This window comes from Panthera uncia, assembly GCF_023721935.1.
Source record: "Panthera uncia isolate 11264 chromosome A3 unlocalized genomic scaffold, Puncia_PCG_1.0 HiC_scaffold_11, whole genome shotgun sequence".
Lineage (NCBI taxonomy): Eukaryota > Metazoa > Chordata > Mammalia > Carnivora > Felidae > Panthera > Panthera uncia.
In genome coordinates, this window is record NW_026057578.1 from 40645152 (window position 1) to 40672402 (window position 27251).

Genomic DNA, 27251 nt, shown 5'->3' on the forward strand with positions numbered 1-27251 from the left:
TGAGATCAATAAATCAAAATTGGATTGCCTCCTTCTCACAGGTGAATTGTTATCTTGCTAGAGAGATTATGTGGCAGGATCCCTAGTTTGGTAAAGTATGTGAACCAAAAAAAAAAAAAAAAAAAAAAAAAAGAGAGAGAGAGAGAGAGAAAGAGAGAGAGAGAAAAAAAAGAATTAAGATTTCTTTGCCTGAAAAGGAAATTCTGGATGTTCCTTTTTCTGCTATGAAAGAATTTCCTGAATTGTCTCTTAGAACAAGAGATTAAATGTCAAGAGATAAAGCAGGTGCAAGGCCCATTATTCAGTGTCCTCCAAGTCCATTCTCTCACTGGAGGTGCTGTTTCCACACAAGGAATAAAGTCACCTTGACAACTACAGAAGGACTACCTATGAGAGTCTGACAGAAGAGGCAAAAAAGGCAGCCAGAGGACTAGGGATCTCTTGGTTGCCAAAATTCTGGAACAAACAAGACATTCCTGACTACGGAAGAGACCAGGATGCCTCAGTCCAGATCATCAGTCAAGATGAAAGCAAAATTCAGCAGTCACAAGTCAGTCAAGCTGTAAAGCACCAGGGCAGTGAAGGAGCTGAGCATCCAGGGGTTCAGGAAAAGGACTGGGCAGTCCAGTGATGTCAACCTGAAGAGACTGGTGCTACAGCATGAATCCAAGGAGACTCCTGAAGCCCAGGGGATGACATCATTACATACCCAACCACTGTTGATTGACCGCCCCCTTTAGTCCCAGGACCGCTAGATCCTCCAGTGGCTCAAGGAAGCCATGAAACCTTATGCTGCTCACATTTGGAATCTTTTCCCTGGATTCCAAACCAAGGCATCATGTACTTCTCACCTCAGTAGGAGGAGTTCCAGAGTGATGTTAATTTGGTTTTCCAGATTAAAGAAGACACGGAGTGAGCCCATCTTGAAAAGGATAATCAAACCACCAAATTTCAACTCTAAAATATCCGGCAGAGAAATATGGTCTGTGCTATAGGACCCTATAGCAGACCCTGTGGGAGGGGTGAGCCTTGGCACACCACCATTTCTACCAAGCCTGCTGCCACTGACCACAGAGAAGTCCCTGGAACCGGACAGCGACCTATTCTCTTCATTGTGAATAATTTTGTGCTACCTTCCCCCAACAAAGCCATCTCAGGATGTGAACGACATCCCAAGCATCCCAAATTGCAGTCCTATTTCAGCTTTCTCACCACTATCACTAGTGTTGGGTAAAGTATTAGGAACAGCCCAGGAGTGGAGTTAGAACTTTTAGTTCCAACCTCATCCCTGGGGTGCAGTGGAGGAAGGAGGGGGCGCTGGGCCAACTGTGCACTTTCCCGAGGCCCAGTGTCCACATCTCCACATCTGTGAAAGGGTTTGGTTGGACTGGAATATGGTCAAGGATCTTTTTTATTTCTGGAGGAAAGCATTCCCATTCAGAAAACAAGAAATAACAGACCTACAACCTAAAAAAGGAATAAAGTCCTTAAACAAAAGAATTTGGCAAACATAACATCAACTTCTCATAAGTAACTTTGAATTCCCTTTAGTCAAAGGCTTCTGGCAGAGTTTAATAGCAGTTACATATTTAGTTACATATTTAGTGGATGTGGCCTAGACAGTCTTTTAGGGTGTGTGTGTGTGTGTGTGTGTATTTGAGTTTGCTCTGGTGGTGATAAACTCTCAGAAGGCATCAAAATTGTTAAATCCAAATAAGCTCCAAGGTTAAGATCCGGGCATCTATGACAGGGCTTTGTGAAGAAAAGCTGAAAAGAAAATGGGTTTGAGTTTAATACCAGGTGTGTTTGAAAACTTTTCCTACTAGGAAAACTTGTATCTTTTTTTTTTTTTTCTAAAGCTAAAAGACTTGGTGTTGAGGGGCCAAGACCAGAAATGGAATTATTGTAGCAGAGCTGAACTCACTTACTTACAGTTCAGAGCCCTCTAATAACCATCCTCTGGTGCTTCTGTAAATCTTCTAGTTATTTCTTGGATGCAGCTTTCTTCCTGGGTGTAGATTTCTAGTACTTTGATCATAAACAAAGGTGTTGCACTAGGCCTTATTAAATGTTCAGAATAAATTGTGCTATTTCGGAAAATGCAACATACAAAAAGAGCAAAATCTAGTGGAAATGATTAAGGAGTCTATAATTAAGGATATATAGGATTAAATTATCCTTTGACTAAAGAGCTATATACTTAATCGTGCAGGGTTGCAACCAAAACAGTCAGAGGCACTTTCTTTCAGGAGACTTAAATGTACAATGAAGTTTCTGAGAATCCAGCTTTGGTTATTGCCAGCAGTAAGTTCCTTCTTATGAAAGATTTCACATAAAGCACCATTGAAAAGCCCAAAGTTGCCCCACTGTGGCTCCTTACATAGTTAAAACCCTATTAGAGTGAAGGAATCAAGAGGCTCCTCTTGAAAAAATACATATCTCTGTGTTCACTAGGACCCTGCTGTGTGCAGATTTATCTGGTTGCTGTAGAGAAACAAAAGCCACAAAGGGTGTGTGATGGTGTGTGGGGGAGTTTGAGAGACACCCAATCTGTATTATTCCTGCTGGAAAGACCCTGATCTGAGACCAGCACTGGCAGCCTCCAGCTGAGAAGGGCCTCCTTGTAGTCTCCATCCCTGCCAGGCCCTGGAGGGGGTGGGGAATGCATAATGAGGCCGAATGAGAATTAGATGCCTAATTGGGGCCTGGAAAAGGGAAAGAAAAAGCCAGAGGCGCGTGGAATGTGATCAGCATCTAGCTCAGTTAACCCAAATGTGACAACACCTGGGAAGCCTTCGGTGGTTGTGATAATGCACAGAGGAACTTGAACTGCTTTTTAGATTTTGTGGGAGCAGCACAACCAGCAGGGGAGATGGAGGAAGAGTAAAAAGGACCAGGCCCAGGGTAGTCTGGCTGAGGACGTGAAAAGCTGAGTCTTTCAGATGTTTTACAGACAGGAGATATTTCTACCTATCCAAATGCTTAGCGTGGGTGCAAAACATTTGAAACGGACTCAGACATACGGCTCCAGCTTAAATGCTATCTCCTCGCCCTCCAAGGTTTGTCTTTATCCCCTTCAGAAAATGTGAATCACTCTCTCCTTTGTGCCTCTGCAGTTCTTGGTAATGTCATTTAACTCGTGAGCAGTTAACTCTCTCTCTTTGTCTGTCTCTCAGCTAGGTTGTAAACTCCATGAAGACAGAAATACGCCTCATTCATTTTGCCTCCCAGCCCATGATAGGCACTGAAATATCTAGTGGACTCTTTTTTTTTGCTTTGCTTCCTAAATATTGTTTTTTTTTTCTGTAGAGAAGTTATTTGGACAATAACCAATGATGCATTTCCAAACCATTCTCAAAGGACTGGTATGGAGGCATATCATCTGGTAAAACATAAAATAAGAATTTGTAGACATTATGATCTCATGCCCACCCCCAGCTACTGTCACTGCCTTTCATCTCCTACTAAAGACAGCTTCTGATTTTCATTAGGGTAGAATATTCTCAATTAATACAAGAAGGGTGTTGCCATGGAAAGGGTGTCTTGTAGAAACATGTGAATTTTCCACCTGCATGATCCTGTCAGCTTAATAATTGATTATTTAACTTCAGAGAGGGAGCCATGGGTGTGTGTCTACAGTATTTGTCTAAGTGATCAAGAGAGGTTGTGTGGTCCGGTAGCAGTTTTAACACTGAGGTTTTGGGGAGAAAGTAGATTGGGTGGAGGACAGATGGTTTACAATTATGCCTTTGTCCCAAAGAAGTGTGAACTAAATATAAATCAAATATATCAGTCTGATCAGGCTACCATAACAAAGTGCCATAGATAAATAATGGAAATTAGTTTTCTTAGAGTTCTAGAGGCTGGGAAGTCCAAGTTCAAGGTGCTGGCGAATTTGGTTTCTGATGGGAGCTCTCTTTCTGGCCTGTAGATGGCGTCCTTCTCACTGTATTCTCACATGGCACAGACCTGTGCCTTCTTATAAGGCCACAGTCCTCTCAAATTATGTCCACACCCTTATGACCTCATTTAACCTCAGTTAGCTCCATAAAGGCCCTGTCTCTAAATATAGTTGCATTGGGGATTGGAACTCCAACATACGAATTTGGGGGGAAAGGGGACAAAAACCTTCAGGCTATAACATCAAGTCTATAATCAGAACTATCATTTGATAAATATTCCAAAAACCAGCTACTGACAAGGTCAAGTATGTGACACATGTCGCTCAAGTGTGTGACACTCAGTCACACAAATCAAAGCAGTCTGTGCATCTGGTCTTGGGTTTAAGATGATGGTGTGAAGTCAGATTTCACATCTTACTTTTTCCCATAGATAACAATATTCAGGGAGATAAGGAGATAAATAAAACAATCATGCATAGAACATCAACCAAAACAGTAATCAGACAGAAGAATGGGTTGGTAGCCAGCAAAAGAAAAGATACATCTCCAGAAATGCTGAAAGCATGAGACTGGTGTTGCCCCAGTCTACTCCCTAAATCTACCAGGCTCAGAAATAACCCTGAATGGGATCTTACTAAACACCATTTACCTCCTCAACTGGGAGAGGAGCAGCCCTAGGAAATCTCCACAAAACTACCTAGTCAGCCCTGAGCACCTTTTATTTCTCCCTTCCCCAAAGAGACAGGAAAACCCTCTGTAATTCTCCATTTCAATTATCTCCTGCTGCGAGGAAAATGGGAGAGGAAAAGCAGACCAATAACAAATGCCTAGAACTAATTACCTCTAGCAAAACCCAGGAATTTCACCAAATGGAAAAAAATAAAAGAGAAAATCAATAAGGCAAGATCTTTGGAGGTGCAGGAAGCAGGGACGGAGGTGCTTGAGAAGCCCCAGTGAAATCTCCATGAAAAAGGACTCGCTCTACCAGTGGAGTCTGCATAGCACTCTTGTGGAGTTTATTTATTCCCTGGATTGGGAGGCTGAGACCAAAACAAACAACAACAAGAACAACAACAAAAACAGCAAAAGAGAATAGAGAAACCCAAAGACAGACTGTCTGTCTTTCTCTTTCTTGCTGAGAAATCCACTACAACTAATGTGGTAAATGCTCTGGCTACTTTACTCCCCCTAAAGAAAATCTTCAAAAGAAAACACTCTTCTAGGTAGTTCCTTGGAGGACAAGTAGGCCACAGATACCTTGAGAAAGAAGCACGCTAATGAACACTTGTCACACATCTCGACCTGAAAGCACTCGGAAGCCAGGACAGAGAGGAGGAAGGAAGGAAACCAGTGAGCATGCAAACCAGCAAAACACAGATGAAGAAGCTATTGTGGAAGAAAACATAACTCCAGATAAAGATTAAAATTCCCTACAATAGCTATAAAAGAACTTCAAAAGAACATTAAAGATCTTGAAGTTAAGGTGATAAAACAGCATAAGGATCTGAAATGTAAGAACGAAGGAGACACATTTTCAACCATTAGCAACATAAATCAGTTAAGAACAGCAAAGACCAAAGACCAAATCACTGACAAAGAAAAAAAAAAAAAGGCTTGAGATTTTCACAGTGAAAAAGAACACAAAAACTAAAACAATTTGAGAAAAAAATGATATATATAGAAGAGAGAAGGAATAAATTGCTCTATGTGGGAACATTTGGTATCCCTGGAATTTAGAAGTCAACATATACAAGAGAAACTTCCCTAAAAAAAGGGTTGTATAGGTGGTTCAGGAGGTTGAGCATCTGACTTTGGCTCAGGTCATGATCCCAGGGTTCTTGAGTTCAAGCCCCATGTCTGGCTCTGTGCTGACAGCTCAGAGCCTAGAGCCTACTTCAGATTCTGTGTCTCCCTCTATCTCTCTGCCCCTCCCCCACTTGTACTGTCTCTCTCTCTCTCTCTCTCTCTCTCTCTCTCTCTCTCTCTCAAAAATAAACATTAAATATTTTTTAATCCCTAAAATGGAGGGAAAACAATTGATGATCTAATGGGCAGACCATACAAAAAGTCAGTACAGAAATCTCCCCACAAGAACATATATTTAACAAATTAATTCTTTACCATTAATAAATCGATTAAATAATTAACATGTGTTAAATAAATAAGGCACAAATCAAGCTCATGATTTTATAGCTATGAACGCTATGGGACAAAATTAAGAAGCAATGTCAGAACAGAGTCCATTAAAAATGTATTATTAAGAGTGGTAGCTATCACCATAATAATGCAATGTAACAGGCCATCTTCAATCTCATGGGCTTAGAACAATAATCAGCTCTGTTTTGCTCATGGATATGAGAATCAACTACATTTAGTCTGGGTTAAGAAGGACTGATTAGACTATGAGTTTAGCTCAGTTCTTACTCAGATCCAAGTAGTCCTTGGATCCACTGTTCCCTAAAGCATATTCCTTTTGGGGTAAAAAGCAGGAGTACAAGAGGCCAAGCTCCAACTGTACAAATGTGTTTGAAGCCTCTGTTTGACTCACCTCTGCTAATAGCCCATTGGCCAAAGCAAATTCCATCACCAAGCCCAATGTCAAGGGACAGTGCCAGAGACTCCCATGATGGTAGAAGATAGGAAGTGAACATTCCTGAATAATTATCTAATCCACTGCATTAGCAGCAAAGTTGAAAGATAGATAAGGCAAAAGTTGCCAAGATGGTTCAAGAATACCATCTTAGTTTGGGTCAATATCACTTTATTTCCAGACAGACCCTGCTCTCTATGGCTGTCCTGACACTTATGCAACCATATACTCTGAGAAATAATTATTTGCCATTCTATTTGTTGCATGGAGTTTATTGTCAACACAAATCTCAGAAGAAAATGTTGGCGAATCCTCCAACATCTCTCCACGTTCATGTATTAAAAATCTGGTTAACTGCATTCTATGTGTATCTCAGTATCTTTTCTATATGATGAGACCTGATTACTTATTAGTTTTTATGTAATACAACTGACCTACAAAAGGTTACCATAGTCAAGGCTTTGAGGAGGACAGTTGCTCTTGTGATTGAAAATAAAAAAGGTACTGAATGTCCCAGACATTTGCTATTTTAGCATCTTTCATCTCCTGCTGGGAGCGCTGAAATGTACCTCTTGTTTATGTTCCAAGCAGTAGCAATCAAACTGGGGGGAGGGACAGGCAAACTGGAATAAACAAGCTGTAGAAGCAATTTTTGTTTTGATCACATTCTGTCCTCTATATGAAATGGACTCATTTCTCTGGGGCACTCAGTTGCATTGCCCAGCAGGGTAGAAGCTGTTAGAATAATACCAGTTCCACACCACACACATGTCAGAGTAACAAATGTCTGTCATGCCTCTCCCTCTTCCCAAATATACCATGCATGTGCATGCACACACACACACACACACACACACACACATGCGTGCGTGCATGCCACTCACTGCACACAGTCATATATCCCTACCTTATGCACATATCGTGCATGTTCATGATATTAAAACATTTAATAATGCCTGTCAAACATACCTTTAGTGTCTTTGGAAGCAGATTTGGCAGATGATGCCTGCCTCTGCTCCTGGAATGCAGCAATATATAGAGCTACAACTTTGATTTCTGTTTTCATCTTTCTGTATCATGGATCTCAAACCTGCCTTTGCATCTCATGCTAATCTATGCTGATATGGTGACATAACCTGATTTTTCTCACATGAATATTTTGTATTACAAAATAATAAGGTTGAAAAGACAAAACAGAAGGCAAGCATCTAAAATGTTTACTATTTTTTTATTTGCCTTTGGGATTTTGCTTTCTTCAACTTCTTCCTTCATCTCTCACCCAGTTCTCAAAAGTGTTTTGTATGTTCCTTCATTTTCATTGAGCGTTGTTTGGCTGACCAGTATCCTACTTATTAGATAAAAAGATCTCCGTGATGCCACAGGGGTTTCTCCATAGTAATATCCCCAGGGGTATTATCATTGATAGTAATGACCTTGGAAGAGACTTCATGGACTAATCAGCCACAGATATCTTTAGATTCCATTACAAACAACAACCCCAAGGGGAAAGTCAGGGGCATAATGTTTAGTGTCAGGTCAATTAATTTCCCGTTCATAGTAATCATTTCTTATAAAAAATAACAATAAAGTTATGTGTTTATTAGTTCTGACGGTGTCCCAGAGAGTTAGAACATTTTATAAGTTACACAAGGAGATAGAACATTCTGTAGTCATTTAAATAGTGAAAAGTCAGGGCTTTTAAATGCTGAGATTTGGTAAAAGTCACTCAAAAATTAAGTCACTAAAAGGATATCCTCTTATGACATATTTGTTTGTTGTCTTGCTGATTGCTTATTGGGTTCCCTGTCTTTTCTCTGTTATTTTGCATATTTATTTCTTTTTTATATTCAGCATGGGAGTCAGTGATATATATCACAAATATCTTCTTCCACTCTGGCTTATTTTGTACTGTCTTAGTGGTGTGTTTTGATAAATTAATGATGCTAATTTAAGTGTTTTCCAGATTGCCAGTCTTCTCCCTGATAGCTATTGCTTTATTTCTCCTGTGTAAGAAATTTTTGCCTAATGATGTGAAGGTATTTTTCCAAGTTGCCTTTCACACTTAGTTCTAAAATCTACCTGGAATTGATTTTTGAGTATGGTGAAAACAATTCCTTCAGTGTAGGTCTACTGTTCTTGTCCCTGAATAAATTCTGGTGTTTCGTTTTGGTTTTTTTGCCCTGAAGTTGTTTTGTTTCAAATTCAAATTTGAAAGACCCTTTTTTGGCATGGAATTTTGCACTGCTGATCTTTTGTTTAGCACTTTGAAGATGTCATTGCATTGTTTCTGCCTTCCATTATTTTTTCTGAGAAGTCATCTTGTAAGTCCTATTGTTGCTATTTTGATGTCAATGATCCTTCAACACTAGATAATTTTATATTTTTTTCTTTAATTTTGGTTTTCAGCAGTTTTACTGGCCAGAGTGAGATTTGCTTTGCACTAATTCTGCTTGGAGATCATAGCACTCTTAAAACAGTGGTTTGATATCTTCCATTAATTTGGGGAAATTAGCCATCAAGCCTTAAATATTGCTTTTGCCACATTGCACATAGAATAGACCCTATCTCATATATCTACTAACTCTTTTCTGTATTTTTCATCTGTACTTTACTTTTTATATTTTCTTCTAACCTAGCTTTCAGTTTACTAATCTCTTCTTTGGCTGTGTCTAATGGCTACCAGACTCACCCATTGATGTAATAACTTCAATTATAGTATATTTTTCAGTTCTAGAATTTATACCTGACGTGTTAAATAGTGTCTAGTTATCTGATAAACTTCTTTGTCATGGAAGTTCTCCACACTGGCATCTGATTCTTTTTTAAAAACTGTTTATTTATTTTGAGAGGTGGGGGAAAGAGGCAGAGAGAGAAGAGAGAGAATCCTAAGTAGGCTCCATGCTGTCAGCACAGGGCCCGATGGAGGGTTCTATCTCATGAACTGTGAGACCATGACCTGAGCTGAAATCAAGAGTCACACACTTAACTGACTGAGCCACCTAAACACCCCAGGTATCTAATTCTTAAATTCATTAATCACTATTTTAAAATTGTGTCTACAGTATCTAGATCTCTAACATGTCTCTATATGTTGTCCTATTCTCTCGGTTTTCGGTGATTTGTTCTTGTGCTTCTGAAATGCCAGGTAATTTTTCATTGAATGCTGGATACTATGTGAATAATTGTAGCGATAACTTGAGGCACTGAGTGGTTTTATAACATTTCAGAAAGGATTTGTTTTTGCTTTTGCTTCTGACAGGCCAGTAGGATTGAGTAGAGCACTATAATATAATCAGGATTGAATTGAATAAAAGTTGGATGTCACGGGTTTTTTTAGGTTTATTTATTTATTTTGAGGGGAAAAGGGCATAGAGAGAGAGAATACCAAGCAGGCTCCATGCTGTCAGTGAGGAGCCCAATGTGGGGCTCAATCTCACAAATTGTGAGATCATGACTTGAGCCAAAACCAAGCATGCAGCACTTAACTGACTGAGCCACCCAGATGCCCCCGGATTTCAGGTTTTTTAAGAGCTGGTCTATATCAAGTTTATCTTTGTCCCCAGAATATAACCCTTCAGGTGACCCCAAAGAAAACTTGAGGTACTTTTCTAGGTACCTCTTCCTTGGTTAGCCTTGATTTCCAAGTTTTGCCCTTCCCCCAAGCCTCATAAGATATCTGGAGGCTCTGTTCAACTTCTTGGTACATGTGGAATGTCAGGCTCATGATTTTATACCTCCTCAAGCTTGGGGTGCATTGATGGCTCTCTAGTGAGTGAATGGTTTCTTAAATAATTTCTCCAGTGACTCTAGCTGTTGCTAGTAGGAGGTTTAGTCTACATCATGATAATTCACCTTAGGTTGAAATCCTTTTCTCAGTGTAATTTTAATTTGCATTTCTTTCGTTATGAGCAAAGTGAATCATCTTTTCACATGACTACAGGCCATTTTTATTCTTTTCTATGAACTGTCTGCTAAATTTCTTGCTCAATTTTCTACCCAGTTTTTGATCTTTTTAATCTCTATTTTTAGAAGGACTTTAGATATTAAAGATATTAACCCTTTGTCTGTGGTAAAAGGTATGAACATTTTCCTCAGTTTATAATATTTTTCTTCTAAACATTTCTTATGGTATTTTTTTCCATACAAAAGTTTATTATGTTTATATAATGTCAAATGTTTTCATTTTTTTCCTTATTCTATTTTGAAGCATAATTAACCAAGATTTCCTACTCCCAGGCTTAGAGAGATCCATCAGTGATTTCTTCTGTAATTGTGCCTAAAGGCATGTGTTGATGAGAAATTGAGAATGGCCCACTTTCCAGAATTGGTGGAGTTAGAGAGGATATGATATGGTTTGAAGTCCAGTTGGAAGGTTCCAGTTTTGTTTTCCTTTTCCAGACCTCATCCTCAGGAGCAAATGAAAACAAGTGACAGGCACAGTTACTTCCATATTGAAGGCTTGGGATCTATCAGTCATTTTTTAGTTATGTTATCCTTTTCCCGACTCCTCTCATCTACCTTCATTTCATGAATGTTACTTCTACATTGACATCTCCCAAATATCCACATGTCTATTCACAGTTCTCTTCCTCAGGACTGGATGCAAAAGCTTGTTTGGCATCTCTCCTTATATGACCCTGCACTTCAGACTTCAAATCTAAAATGGCTTTCTTCACCTTCCCCCACTCTGCTTGTCTTGTATGTCTTCAAGTACTAACCTACCTACCACCCATCCACCAAGGCTCAGAGATTGGTCACCTTTGAATCATACTTCATGATTGTCAGCTTCAGCAAATCATTACCAAGAGCGCAGGTTCTATCCTTGAAGATTCCTTCCTTTGAAGAGACTATAAACTGGACCTTTAACATCCTTGGTTCATCCTCACCAACAGGCACACCAAATTTAACATACCCTGAGCTCAATAAGTACTCATGTAATGAAAATGAATTCAACCTTCTGATTTAAAAAAGTATTTTAGGGGCACCTGGGTGGCTCAGTCGGTTAAGCATCCGACTTCGGCTCAGGTCATGATCTCGCGGTTTGTGAGTTTGAGCCCCGCGTGGGGCTCTGTGCTGACAGCCTGGAGCCTGCTTCAGATTCTGTGCCTCCCCCTCTCTCTGCCCCTCCCATGCTCATGTTCTGTCTCTCTGTCTCTCAATAATAAATAAACATTAAAAATTTTTTAAGTATTTAAATAATATCGATTTCCAGACCTTTATCTGTATCTTCATTTCTAAATGCTATTTGTCTTCAAGTTGTGAAAACATAATAGACATTTAACTAAGATGTAAGATATTCTTGTCCTTCGGACTATCTGTCAAATTCTCACAGTAAGAAAAAACAATCCACTTACTAGTATATTTAAGCATGTTATATAGCTTCAGCCACAGCTGAATGGATGCACACCCTCTGAAGCTGTGCAAAATAGAAATCAATCATAACAAAAATTAGCTAAAGACTTGATTCTCAGCACTTCAAAATAGCAGCATCTGAGAATGTCTCCTAGGAAAGCATCTAAGTCATTCATTTTGTGTTTAAAAAAAAAAACCTCACTGCCAAGAGAATAAATCTTTCAGCTTTCAGGCATGCCTAAGGCAAAACAGGTTTTTTTCCCCCCTTTTCAAAGGTTAAGCTGTATAAATTCATACACACACACACACATTTCCCTAAATTTGAATTGTAGGTTGTTCTGATTAAACCAAGTTTCCCTGCTTTCATGCTATCGGATTTTTAATTTGAGAAATTGTGTTATGTATGTATGCGATTATCTCACAAATTAAAGAGAATTTAGATGACAGCACTAAAGAATTCAAGCAACTCAACCCACTATTTCCTCCCTTAACCTTTTCCGCAAAAGAAGTTGAATCCCAGGAGTATTTTTAAATTTAAGAGGGCAATGGAGGGTGACAGAACAATTGGCAGTCAGGCTGTTCTAATTCTCTATTAATTGAGGACTATCTTCTTTCTTTCAGCTCAAGACGAGGACACACCTAAAGTTCCTGTGCAAAACGAAGGCTCTGGCTACACAGAAAACTCTCCGAGTCCTGATGGTAAAGTTCTGAGCTGTTTGAGCGCATGCAAACTACAAATCTGACACATTTTCTGTGTGTAATCTAGGATTAAGGGAGCTATCTATTCTGTGAAGCAACATATTCAGTTAGAACAAGGTAAAGTTCAAAAACCTTGTTCTACTAGGAACTAATAAAATTGGGAGACTGAAAAAAAAAAACGAAACACTGATGCTAGCTGCTTTAGAACAGTATGTGACTCAGTTTAATCATAGCCCATAATACGGAAGCCATAGTGGATAATTCCAAGGGTGAACTGTACCGAAGTAAAGCTGGTGAACTGTATGGGAATATCCCTTACTTCCATAAAGAGTACTTTTCCGAAGTTATCCCTGTTCTACAGGGATTCAGGGGAGCCCCGGCTTGAGTTTGGGCCAAGGTTATCTTGGACCTTCATCACCTTACCTCACTGTATTATTTCAGATGGCTTGGCCAAAAGCGTAGTAAATCTTTAAAAGCACCTTAGAAATCAGTTTACAAAAAATATTTCTTTATTCACGTCTCATTTTGAAGGCATCTAAATACTCTGAACCTCAGGAATATTAATATATCCTTGCCCCTGTACAACGATGCTGGGAACACTTTGAAATGTTACTTGCATTAGAAAAACAATTATTTGGGAATATATGATTTAATAAATATTTGATTCCACTGGCCTACAGAGCTTAGGAGAACCAAAATTGGTTGATGATCAACCGTTTATATATATCTTGCTATTTGGGTTCTTTTAGCCAAAGGAAAAAAGCAAATTGCTTTGAGCTGATAAGGACCTTGGGAAAAATTCAGCCACTGGTAGAAATTACTTGGTGGTTTTAAATACAGTTTTCTACACTAGGTATTACACCCAATAGAAGCTTTTCATCACCTGAATTTCCTCCCTTAATTATAAGCCCTTCCATATAAACTGGGTTTTGGTTTTTGTTTTTTTTTTTTCACTCATAGGTACGAATTACCTAGGAGAATGTTTTTCAACTTCAGATGCATTAAAGACTACCACATGTTAGTCATGCTCAGTTGAATGAAACCCGCCACAGCCTGGTTGTGACATTATAGACATGGTTCTTTACTAGTTCTTTATAAAACATGTTCTGAAAAATAGCAGGCCCATACAATGCTCATTGAATAAAAGGGAAAGAAATGTGAGAAATACTAAGCTTTAGTCCTCACTTAGAGATTCGTCATGCATATTACAGGCTCTCAGAAGGCTCAGCTGTAAAGAGGTGTATTAACATTGCTTTTCCCAAACTTATTTGATCACGGGATGCTTTTTATATTAACATTTGTTAATAGGTTTTGGAACCAGTGACCCTTGGGTTGGAGGAAGAAACAGAGAAAGAATGTTCTCCTATATTTTATGCGGCACACTACCTCACTAAGATGGGCAACCTTACAATAATTTTGTAGACCAGGATAGAAAGTACATGTATTATTCTCCTCATATCAGTAACATTGCTGCATCTGGCCAGTTTATACCTGGGGTTTAGAGTAAGCTCACACATCATGAGACACCCAAGATAGTTTGCAGGTGGAACAGAGACCCACTTTTAAAACCTTCCTCCTTAAGAAAGAGCTGGGTAGTATGCCCTTCAATGTCATTTCCTCTTTCATGCCTCCTTGGAGTGTGAAAAGCAGCATCTGCCACTACTTTAATTTAATCAAGTTTTCCTGTTTGAGAAAAAGAGCTTTGGATTGTTGATTTATTGTGCCAGTAAATGAAGACTACCTGAACGAGAACAAACAAAGGTTACTTATTCAGCTAAGTATAGTCGGCTGTTATCACTGGTGTTGGTCGACTCAAAGGCAGGCAGGGAAGTGGAAAATCTTTATTGTTAACAAAAGAGAAGGTTCCAAGCATCCTCTGACTGGAGGTGGTTGGCATGGGGAAGCTGGATTTGGGCTGTCTAGAACTGGGTGATTGGTTGGCCTTCCCTGTATGGTCCTTCGTTGGAATATTGGCCCAGAATATGGTGGAGCTGGCAGTCACTGTCAAGTCCTGACCATTCTAAGCTGATTGCTACAGAGGCTGTGGTTGGATTGCCCAGGCTGGTTGCTGCAGAGGTTTTTAGTCAGTTATATTGTTACATACGGTCTGGCCACTGTCCATTTGTATATTGTCTCTCCGTTTATAATATGGGCTTTGATGCTTTAAAAATATCCATCTATTAAACCTACTCACCCTTGAAATTTTCCAGAGCGACTGCTATGGCTCCCTGCTCTGGAATACTTCTGGACAATGGCTTTGATTATGCATTCAGATTTTATGCAAATGTTCGCAGAACAATGCACACAGTAATGTAAAAGCACACATTTTACCATTGCTGTGTGGTCTGGTCAGATGTTCTGCTTTTCTGTTGCATGGTATCCACAGCTGCTGCACCCACTGGCCAAGTTACAGGGTCTGTTTCGAAATTCACACTTGAAAACATAGCAAACCAAACAGGCCTACTGACATTGCCATTTTAGAGACAGCTGCTCACCTCTCTGCATGTCAATGATCTGTTTTGCTTTGTTTTCTTTTTCTTTTCTTAGACATCTATTAAGGCCTTTGAATTTACCTCAGGATGGTAATAAATACACCCAAAATGGCAACCCAAAAATCTGGTATAAAATGACAGCTCAGCTTCTACAGTTCAGTAAGAGGCAATTCTGCCCTCCTTGGCCCCTGCCAGTAAAAATCTAAAACCCCCAAATCTAAAAATCCAAATCTGGAATGAGTGAAAAAGGAACTGAAAAGAGGTACAAGACACGAGATCAGGAATGTAACAACTCACAGACCATTGTAATGTGTTCAAAAGATTTGGGTTTAATCAATATTTAACCTTTTTTGTTTTCCTTTCTGGTTACAGTTGAAATGAATAGTCAGGTTGACAGTGTAAATGACCCAACAGAGAGTCAGCAAGAAGATTAACTGATAGGTAAGTTGCCCCTGTAGTGGGATTTTCAATTGATTAAACCAGCCATGGGAAGTGTTTGTAAATGGTATATTGGATTTCCCTCGGTTCTGCCAAGTCCCACAGTGTGGCTCAGGCTATACTTTAAAAATCTTTACACCAAATAACACAGTGGAAGGAGCAAGGATAACCCCTTAAAACTCACCATGCTTTGAGGGAAATAAGCCACAACGTAGTCAAATATTCAGTTCCCTGCTTTTCTGAGTTTTGACAACAAGAAAAAAATGTTTCCATCCATCTAACCTCCTGGCCTCCCAGAGGGATCAAGTTATTTCAGCAACCCCTAGCTGATTCTGAAGCGTAGCTTTTCCAGAAGCTACCTGCTGAGTTGTTTTTAACAACTAACACCAAATAATAGTTTTTAAACGTAACACTAAATATCTCTCTCTGGAGAATGTGGAAAGGCACTTGAGTGTGTTTGGGCAGAAAGAAGCCTGACTTGTGTCCTATCTTGTCACACCACTACCTGTGGACCTGTATGTCTACACGGGGTTTGTTGAGTTGAATGAGCCTTGGGGAACTCCCCAAGAAAATCATAGTCCTTGGGGCACCTGGGTGGCTCAGTCGGTTGAGCCTCCGACTTCGGCTTAGGTCACGATCTCACGGTTCATGAGTTCGAGCCCTGCATCGGGCTCCGTGTTGACAGCTCAGAGCCTGGAGCCTGCTTCGGATTCTGTGTCTTCCTCTCTCTCTGACCCTCCCCCATTCATGCTCTGTCTGTGTCTGTCTCAAAAATAAATAAACATTAAAAAAAAAGAGAGAGAATCATAGTCCAGAGCAGTTCATGTTTAGGAGTTATTCCAAACCACCATTCTAAATCTCTCATCAGAGAGTGAAATTTATCTAAAATGATGAGTAGTCTGTAACCCTTTTCCATATCTTGAGGGCTGGTGAGAAGAATTAAAGAAGTCAATCTCGCTATTCTGATTCCTAGCTGAAAATAGTAACTGTGAAAAAAACCCTATGAAATAGATGAATTGTGGGTCATCCAGTGTAAGACACAATTGTGTTCACACCATTGCCTCTTAGCACCTTCCTGCACTCCCTGGCCTCTTCTCGGTGGGCCTCTACACTCACCCAGAAGACCATGTTGCTCCAGACTTGAGTTCCAACATCACAGTAGAATAAAGCTTGAGAATATATGAAAGTAGGCACCTATCCTTCCCATCGTGGTCTTGAACATCATTTAAAACTAAATATAATAGCATTTGTGTAATACATACAAATGTAGTACCTATACATATATAGTATAGCACTGCTAAAAAATTAAAACTCATACAAATATGGTCTTATAAACATTTCTCCTTTTTTTAAACCTTGTTCATGTATTTAAAATTATCCTGTTAGGTTGAAGAAATGATACAGTAAAGAAGTTTCCATTAAAAAGTAATGAAGTGAGGCTAAGCCTGAACAATTTAAATGCAGGTTCCTCAGTGTTGCCTTACCTTTCGCCCTTTTATTACCAACAAACTATAAACTTCTTTCTAGAATTTTTCTTACAGACACTATTATTTTCCTGTGTGATCAATATCTAAATAAATTATCCAGATCAATGTTTTCCTTGGTTAATGTCAAAATATTTTCTTTGACCATGAACATGAATCAATCTCTTTACCCAAAAGAGTAAGTTGTCAAAACCTAAAGTTCAATATTAGTTTAAGGAAACTCAATTCCAGGAAGGAGAAGTGACTTACACAGGGTCACTTGGATGATCAATGGAAGTTCAGATACTCCCAGGACAGTTATTTGATGACACCATACTGCTCCCTAAACAGTAGAGAGTTTCTGAACACAGTTGTCACAGAGAACAGTATGATCTGAGGAACTTCAGTAATTCCCACAGAAATATTTAGACAGCTGAATTTGTAGAGGTTATGTGGTAGTTCAAAAGAAAGAAGGGACTTTTAGTTCTGTGTATCACACATTCAGGAAATGGAAGAAATACAGTGAAATCGAATTAGAATTACAGAGTTCCAAGATATGATGCAAGAATATTTTAGTATTGTGTAATTTATAATTGTAAAGAATCAGGAGTATCATAAATGGGAATAGGGGAATGACTCAGCAAATCAATAGAACACTTTGCCAAATAAAAATAAGTTTTAAACAGGTATTTGAGGTCATGGAAAGGTGGTTAAAGAATCTGAACCTTTGGTTCTAGAGAAACATGGCAGGCTGAGTTTGGCAGCTACCTAGGTGCATTTTAAGAGGCCCTGTAACTTCCATGTTTACACTCTCAGAATGCTTGCTCTTGGAACCCAACCATCCTGTAAGAAACTCAAACACTACTATAGAAGGACAAAGGCCCCAGGGAGGAAGATTCTAGAACTGAGGGCCATTTTGGGTGTTCTGACTCCAATGGAGACCACCTGGAACAGATAAACTGCCCAGCTGAGCCAAGACCAGACTATAGAACATTGAAAAATAACAAACCATGATGTTTTAGCCACTAAGTTTTGGGGTGACTTGTTATGTAGCAACAGGTAACTGGAAAGGTGAGGTGATGCAGAATGTCTCCTAATACAAATGTTTAGAAATGAGAAATAAATTATAACAAAAAATGTTTAAATACCTAGCTAGCTCAACTGACATGAAAACAAAGGTGCCAGATATAAAGAGGAATTTGAAATCCAAAGCTGTAATGTGGTAAGCTGAAGACACAGTAGCCCTAAGGGCTACAGTTTGGTTGTTGATGCAGAAATAGGCCCTATGGCTAGACCCTTGCTTACTAATGTCCACCTAGGACCTTGAGCCACTCAGGGTAAGAAGTTATAACTGATAACTCTACCTAAATAAACCTGGGATTTCCAGCTCAAGAAGTTAACAAGGAGACCTGTGTCAGCCCAAGGGTGCCATGAGGGGAAGGAAAAAGGTTCCTGTGACAAGTAGAAAACACAAATGCACCATGAATTTGAAACACAAATTTATGCCATCAAAAGTCATACAGAAATACACAGACTGAGAATTAATTTAATAGTTGATTATAGACAGTACCACCCCTGCTGTCAATAACACATTGAAATGTGCAACTATCACTTGGAATTCCTACAAAGGAAAAAAAATTCTCGGATGATGAATTCACAATTTGACGTCTTACAAAACACACAAGGAAATGACCTACCATGAATGAGAATCAGTGGGGAAACTTAAAGGATGATTAGTGCTGTGATAATTTTAGAGTAGAGAATTCTGAAGATTTTATAAAATAAGTACACTTAAATGACAAAAAAAAGATAAAAAGCAGATATAAAACTGTAAGAAAAGAACAGTGCTCTGAAAAAATAAGAACCATTTGAAAAAGCAAATAGACATATGGCGATGTGAATGACACATAAAGAGACATGAAGGCTGGAAGGAGAGGGGCCAAGATGTTTGTGCTCAAAACATGTTCTAAAAGGAGAGAGTAGATAGTGTCTGAAAGATAATGGCTGAGGATTTATCAGAATTGACAAAAGTCATGAGTTTTAAGTTCAAAGAAGAATAATAAGTTGCAAGCAGGATGTATTTAAAATAAACCCACAAATAGGCATTGCACAACAGCAGAGAACAAGGAGAAAAAACGTGAAACAACTACAGGGAAAGGAGAGTTAACCTATAAAGAAATAAGTATGGTATGGCCAGCAGGCTTCCCCACATCAAGAATTTAATTCAGAAGATAGTGGAATAATTCTGAGTTTTCAAAACACGGATAAAAATAATTGTCAGTGTGCAGTTCTCTCCTAGTTCCACTATCATTTAAGAAGATAGTAACTGCCATTTTTAGGAAGAAAAGAAAAGTTTGCTACTCACATACTCTATCTCTAAAAGCTACTAACAGATGCATAACAGTGAGAAGAAAACTAAGCCCAGAGGAAAGATGAAGGTGAAGGAAACAATTGTAAGCCAAGGAGAATGGTAAACACAAAGGCATAATCAAAGTATATATTGACCATACATTTATAATAATAATCAGTGGGTGGCTAAAAACAGGGCAAAACAAAATTACTGTTTATGTGCATTTTATTTTTTTTTAATTTTGGGGTGCCTGGGTGGCTCAGTTGGTTAAGTGTCTAACTTCAGCTCAGGCCATAATCTCACAGTCCATGGGTTCGAGCCCCACGTCGGGCTCTGTGCTGACAGCTCAGAGCCTGGAGCCTGCTTCGGATTCTGTGTCTCTCTCTGTCTCCACAGCTACCCCACTCATGCTCTGTCTCACTCCATCTGTCAAAAATAAATAAATGTTAAAAAAATATTTAAATTTTTTTTTTATTTGACAGAGAGAGAAAGAGGGAAAGAAAGTGCGAGTGAGGGAGAGGGGAAAAGGGAGAGAGAGAGAAAGAGAGGTAGAGAGAGAAAAGGAGAGAGAGACAGAGAAGGAGAGAGAGAGAGAGAGAGAGAGAGAATCCCAAGCAGGCTTCATGCCCAGTGCAGAGCCCAATGCAAGGCTCAATCCCATGACCTTGGGCTCATGACCTGAACTGAAACCAAGAGTCAGATGCTCAACCCACTGAGCCATCCAGGTGCCCATGTACATTTTATAATACACAAAGTAATACTATATACCCTCTATTATGTGTGTATTTGTGAGTATATATTTGTGTAAAAGTATAAAAATGTGAAAGTTGATTCACAATGAAACTAGGATTTGGTAATCTCTGGGAAGGAAGAGAAATATTTTTAACTTATCTATAAATTACATTAATTTATCTATAAATAATTTACCTGCATCTTTTATTTTTGAAAAGTAAAGATTGCAAGGAAATTTGAAAAATATTAGCATATATTAAATATGGATAGGGAATACATACTAGGTATGTTATACCGTTTATAAGTTTCTTTACATTTGCAATTTTCATTTTTTAAAATTAAAATATATAATTGTGTATATATGTATTAGAGAGATATAGAAAAATACTATAAGGAAATACTCCACAATATTAACCAAAAAAGTTATCCATGGAGGAATGATACAGGATTTTTTCTTCTCATTTACTTTTGGCTATTTTAAATACCATATGCCACAAGCATTATATTGCTTTCATTTACACATACACACCTAAAAGGATACTTTTTTACAGATTCATAGGACACCAGATAGAAAATCAACTCAGAGATCATCTGCTGCAGTTCCGTGCAGAGACATAGTAATTTACAGTGATAGAAATCAGATCAATTGTTGGTTCGAGCAGGGGTGGGATTAATAGTTGGAAAGGGTACTTTTGGGGTGACGGGAATGTTTTATATCTTGATAGTGGTGTAGGTTAAATGTATGTGTTTTGCAAAACAGGTCGAAGTATGCTTAAGATCTGTGCATTTCCTATATGTGGGTTATACCTCACCTTTTTAAAATCTGAAAATGTAAAGAATATCAACGCTTCTAAGGCACAGTATCTTCTTAGAGTTCTCTCTCAGGTGGGGGACACAGCAGAGACTTAGTAAGATCTCAAAGTGGTAGTATAGCCATCAATAACTTTTGCAAATCTGCATTAAGTACATTGTTACTATTATTTATCTATGGAACCCTGGAAATAAGAGCATATGAATGGACCCAAGAAAGGAGGACACAGCAATGCAAGATTAGGTCTTTCAAAGACTACTTTGAAGACTTGAGTTAATCGTCCCCATCAGCGGAACCAAGTCATGAATGTAGCATACATTAATTAGCAGTGATTTATATGCTCTTTAAAGATACTGTGTGCCAGCAATCACAGCTCAGATATCCAAAGCTCTTTGATAGTCCAAGATATTCCTAGGCTTGTTTGAGGGGTAAGAAACATTTAAATGACTGTGACTGTGTTAAAAAGACATTCCCTGCTAAGTCTATGAAATCTATTATCTTTAATCTAACAAATGGTTTCTCCTTGTCTTTGGCAGGGGCACAAGATGAAGCAAAGGAACAAAGAAATGGAAGTAAATCACAGTCCTCAGCATCGCAGGCCTCTCCTGGCCCTGGGGGGGGGGGGGGGGGGGGGGGGGTGTAGGAAGACAGTAGTGCTAGCTGTGGAGGAGGGAGGTGTGGGCAGGGCACGTCCCAGGGAAGGGCCTAGAATCCTTTGCTCTAATTTCTCCAGCTGCATTTTGTTCTGTTCACCTGCAGAAAAAGAAAGAAAAAAAAAAAAGAAAAAGAAAAAAAAAGTTTCCTTTAATTTAGTGACGGGACCCATGTTAATGCATCTTTCAGGCGCTATCCCTGTAATTTCTGTTTTTTCTCTCATGACCTTTCCCAGGGTCACAGTGGCACGGTGTAACCCTCACATGTGTATCCTGGCCCCTGTCTGCTTTCTTGATTATTTCACAAAGCTGGTTGATACTGTGGTTTCTTCAAAGAAAGAGAAGATGATTGATAAACAGCAAGCTAAATTTCAGGTGTCGTCGAGCCCGATATCAGAATAATCCACAGACAAAGGAGGCAGGGTAGAAAATGGGCAAAATGCTCAGAAATCACTTGGAAAAGGGTCAGGGCGATGAATTGAAAATGATATTTTATTCAGGGATTCCCAAGATACAATTCTGTTCCATGTGGTTAATGAGGAATGTGGAAGCAGGATTTAATCCACAGCAGAGTGCAGAGACATAACAACAAAGGCAGACCCTGGCAGCCATCAGAGTCTTTTCCTTAGTAGCCAGGATAGCAGGTCCATGCTTTGACCCTGACTTTCAGCAAGGCTCACCTAGGTCATGAGGTCTTTATTGTGTGCTTCAACATAGAGCCCACTACTGAGACTCTTTGTGACACGGTTGTAAGGGTTGACACTTTTCTAAGTGTTTCAGTTAAGAGAAAGGGCTCCTGCGTTCAGAACCCAAATGTATGCCAATAAATATTAAAAGTCCTACTTGAAATTTCTCCTTCTATATATGCTTTTCATAAAAGAACTTCTTGTCTTTACCCAAGGTTTGACTGCCCGCAGAAAGATGCTCATTGAAGTCAGAGGCAGTTTGAGGTCTTGCTTGCAGTTCTGGCTTACTTCTAAATGGTCTGGTTTGTTCATGCCAAATCCAAAACTACTTTGATGGCCCATCCCCTCTCCCAGAAATCCCTCAATTATGGCCTTGAAGGGGAACAGCAGTATCAATAAGGCAAGATTCCTGGGGTACAGTGGGCACAAGGGATGAGGAGCCCAGGAGGAAATCAGAAGTTGTCACAAATGTCTATCCCAGAGCCAACATGCATAGCGACCCTCATGAGGCAAAATGGCCTGCTTCCAATAGCCTTCCTGGGTTCTAAGAACAATCTATTTTTTTTCTGAGGAAACTAATATAACTTCTCGCACATCTTCTTAAATTCATCCTCCTTATAAGATCTTTAAAATTCTAAGATATACATAGAGAGAAAGGGAGAAAAGTAATGGATCAAATTGAATATTTCTAAAATAAAAGGGTGTTCTGTTTTCTAAATATTCCATGGAGTTCTTCAGTTTTGATCTTTCCTCTATGGAAAATTTACCTTCTTATCTTTCTATCAATTTTCTTTTGGCCTTTCTGAATTTGTTGTGCATTTGGATGGCTTATTTGGTATATTGGGATAATTAGCAAGTTATATTTCTGCATATGTAACATGTTCTAACATCCTGTATTTTTAAAAACGGAGCTGCTTATCAGCCTAGCAGGAATAATATTTAAGGGACCTCATAATTTTGGAACGTGGCTATTTCTCCCTCTGCCATTATTCTACAGTTTGATATGGAAATATATATGCCCCCTACTGCCATTAGACATAGCTTTCTAGAAAAGCAAGGAAAAGTCCCATTTTAAGTAATCCAAGAAATGAAGCCATATGAATACTGATAGTTTCTATATTTCATGTTATCTTTATAACTTAATTGAAAGTCACCATAATTCTTGTAAAGGACTTGACAAGTGTGTATGCTAGGAGCGCATTGTCCTATGACTCAAATGTTAGTGCTACTCATATTCAGTAATGAGTTATGACTGAAAACAGCATGAAGGAGACAAGAGGGATGGGGACTTCTCAATGGACAAAGATAAAAGCGACTTAATGTCCCTGTTAGGAACAGTGGAGATTGAAATTATTTCAGTCGGAGTGTTCTCTTTATCATCAGTGACAGCCATTTTATTCATTCATTTTTAAATGTGGGTTGGGTAGGAGGCAGTTGAGTTCTCTGCCTGAAAACTGCAGGAAAAGGAAAGTAATCTTTGAGAAGGAAACTAAGAGAATGAGGAGTAAATATCATCAGCCCCACTCCTGAATTTGTTTCAACTTTATCTTCTGATTAAATTGTGTTTCCATCTTTGCCTCGTTATGCCCTTTGGTTGCTATTTGGCTATAAGATTTTACACTTTAAAACAATGAAGTTACTTTCCATTTCAATAGTAAAATATTAAAAAATTTAGCTGTTGGCCAGATCGAAGACACCTCAACACAGGGAACCTTTTTTTCGCTGGTGCTGTCATTGAACAGACTATACAACGGAAAATTCAAAAGACTGGTTGATTCTCCTGCACATGAACCCTGGGTGTAAATTTCCAGCCACACTTCCGCCAGGTTATGTGTCATGATGAGTTACAGGAGGGAGAGGGGGAGAAAAATAGCCCCATATTAGTCATGTTTGCATATAGAGGATCAAAGTGGGCTTTCAACATAATATAGGTATCCCTGCCTTTTTGAAATCACATTATCCACTTTGCTTTTATGAAAGGCCTACATAAAGGCCTGCCTGCTACCATGAACCTAAAGAAATCCAAAGAGGGTTTTTGCTTTTATGAAAAATAGAAGCAGTGAGAGTGGCACCGCCCAGCTCCTTCCCTGGGAACTACACTCCACATCTCAGCATCAAGCCGCCATAGCTTTGAATTGCGTGTGTGAGCATCTGTACTTTACCTCATTTTATTTTGTATCTGTTAGCAAGATGTGCCCTGTGGTATCAGAAAAGGGCCTGGGAAGGCTCAAAAATGTTTCCATATAAATTAATAGTACTTGTTTCTTTGCTTTACATCATTTCGGCTTAAGGAAGGTTTCAGAGGAACACTACTTTCAGATAGCAGGGGAAACCTATAGTTCTAATTAGAAAGGTAGTCCATTTTAGGAGAGACAAAGGGGCTTTTCCTCTAGCTGGTAACTATTCAGATGATGGACAAACCTTCTTTCATAAAAGCTTACAAAGGAGGCATCCCAAATACTGTCTGTGATACTAGGTCACATATTAGTCACCGCAGCTAATTGTAAATCTTTCTATGAAATACTGAAAAGCCTCTTTGTGAATTAATACAGTTCTGCTTGATGCACTTGATTTGAAATGACTTTTCTCTGTATGTGGTGCATGTCAGCTTTGCTGTGAAAAATAACAAAGTTAGCAGAATATGTTCAATATATTTTCTTGGGGAATAGGGTTTTTATCATATGATTCATTAAGGATTTGCCTTACCCTGACATTTGTGATATAAAGGAAAATCAGAAAAAAAAGTAATTTTCTTGATCAAGATATGTTTTTACTTACTGCAAATAAATGTAGTCTGTTGCTTGCAAGGAAAAAAAAAATGTCTTCTGATATCTGGTATAAACTGCTAAATAGAATAATACGTGCCTCTTTTGTTAAACCAGCATTTAAATGCTGAACTGCTTCTAAATCTGTTTGTTTCTTTTCATCTGTGCCATACACTAAGAAACTTAAACAATTGTTGCCTTCATACTATATTTGTTAGAGCAGAATATGAATAAAATTTGTTTGAGAAGATAAGGTGCAATTATCTGTGTTTTGTGAAATTTGTTCCTCAGCGTAAGCAATTAATAACTCAAAATGTTCTTTTAATACTACATATTTGGTTGCAAATATGTATATTTAAAATCTCCCCTCTAAATAAGCTTTAACTTATCAATAATCTTCCCTTATTGAGACTGGTCAATGTTTTGGCCATGCTTTTCAAAACTAAACTACAGTTTGTACAGACAGAAGTCCAAATGTCGATTTTTTTTCTCTGAATACTACTAGATAACTACCCTTCCAACAGCTTCTGATAGGAGTGCAAGATAGGAGTTGCTGAGATGAAGCCCATGATTCTATGGACATGGGTTCGTCCTTTAGAGCCCACCATCCATTACTGGAATTCTTTTCGAGAACCTTCTATGAGACAGCCACTGTGCTGGCTATGTGATCACTACAACCATGATCCTCCTCAGTCTATTGTTGATGGAATTTTGATTGAATTACGCAATTGTTAGAGAGTTTGGCAATGGATCAACAAAAAATAGCTATGGGAAAAACTCAAAGTTTTTTTGAAAATGGAAATCTGCATTCCATCAAATTTAATTCCCTCCATCTCCTCCAGAAGAGGTGCTTTCAGTTTTATTGTTCTAGAAGGCAGTAATAAAAGTCAATCCCCTTATCCAACAAAGCCAGAGACTTAATAGTTAAAGGAGAATAAGCTTTTTAAAACCGTTTTAGCAGAGGAGCATTTTTCCAAAAATGAACAAGGTTCGATGAGAAAAAAATCATAGTCGTATGCGGCAATGGGCAACGTCAACAAAAATGCCTCCAAGTGACAGCAGAGATAATTTAACATGATTCTAGCATTGCCAGATGCAGTTTTTTAGCAACGTGAAATTTTCAGTCTCTTGGCCCATCACTCTTACGTTTCTCCCCCACCACTCCTGCCCCTCTGCCTTACTTTATTCAAAGGTGTCATTAAATGTTGTTTAAATTTACTGGTGGTTCTCAGGACTAAAAGGGACAAGGACACCCATTACGTTGTTCTAGTCTGGACTCTGGCAAGCTGTGGGACCTTGAGAAGCAATGTGCCTCTATCTCTTGGTTTGACAGATGGAAATACTGATACATTCCTGAACTCTCTTACAAATTTAAACATAAAGTGCCAAGATATTATATGTCACCACTTGGAAAAGCACTTGGTAAATTATTAGCATTAGATTCTGCTATTTGACACTGTAGACAAATGGTCTTTTATTGAGCTCAAGACTCTTTTACCAAAAGAATAGATGATCCTTACGACTGGGTAGTAAATATGAAATCCTTTCTACTGAAGTTGATTTAAATTTTGCCCCTAAATGAAGAATCCATGAGAATAAGAAAGAATTATTTTATAAAATTTAGAGAAATAAGAGATTCGAGTTCTTAAAATTTGCACACACGAAGTACTGACAGAGTATAAATCTTTTTAAGTAATCATTTTCCGATAATAACTCAAGTGGACCTATGACTAAAGTAGAAAGGGGGTACAACTCTATCTTTCGGTTAACATGCGTGGAGAAATATAGATTTACAAGGAGATTATACCAGTATATACTTTCCTTCCATGGGGAGAGGAGTATGCTTCCTCACCCCATTGACATTGAACTTGATGATGTAATTTGCTTTGGCCAATGATATATGGGCAGGAATGGCATGTGACACTTCAGGTAGAAACTTCAAGATGCATGCTCTTTTTTCCCCCTCTACCACAATGACCAGCAATATCCCAGGTAGGCTGCTGTGTCAGCAGAGAACCCAGTGTGAAGATGTGGAGTGTCACTCAAGCCCCACTGAGGTGACATGAATGGGAAATAAACCTGTACTTTGAGATGCAGGCAACGTTTGTTACCCTAGTACAACCTAACCTGTACGAAGCATTTAAATAAGTTCACAAATCTATACAATCTGCCTCTCCAACTACAACTTGTGGGACTGTCAACTTGGCTCACAATGCTGCCAGCACACTGGCCTCCTGCCCATTCCTAGAATAGCACAAATTCTCACCAGGCTCATGGACTTTGAAGTTGAAAGTTCTTTTTTCCCCATTGTCACTTGG

The 27251-nt window shown here is 38.8% G+C and overlaps 1 protein-coding gene across 1 annotated transcript in view; it reads left to right on the top strand.

The window, feature by feature from the left end:
• The window catches only part of MACROD2 (mono-ADP ribosylhydrolase 2), a 2036271-nt gene extending 2014832 nt beyond the window's left edge, over positions 1-21439 (top strand). The window contains exons 17-19 of the mRNA XM_049650090.1: positions 12466-12543; positions 15408-15476; positions 21366-21439. Coding sequence (XP_049506047.1) covers positions 12466-12543; positions 15408-15469 — 140 coding nt within the window. The 3' untranslated portion in view covers positions 15470-15476; positions 21366-21439. The remainder of the gene's footprint in view (positions 1-12465; positions 12544-15407; positions 15477-21365) is intronic.
• Positions 21440-27251: the final 5812 nt, after the last annotated feature.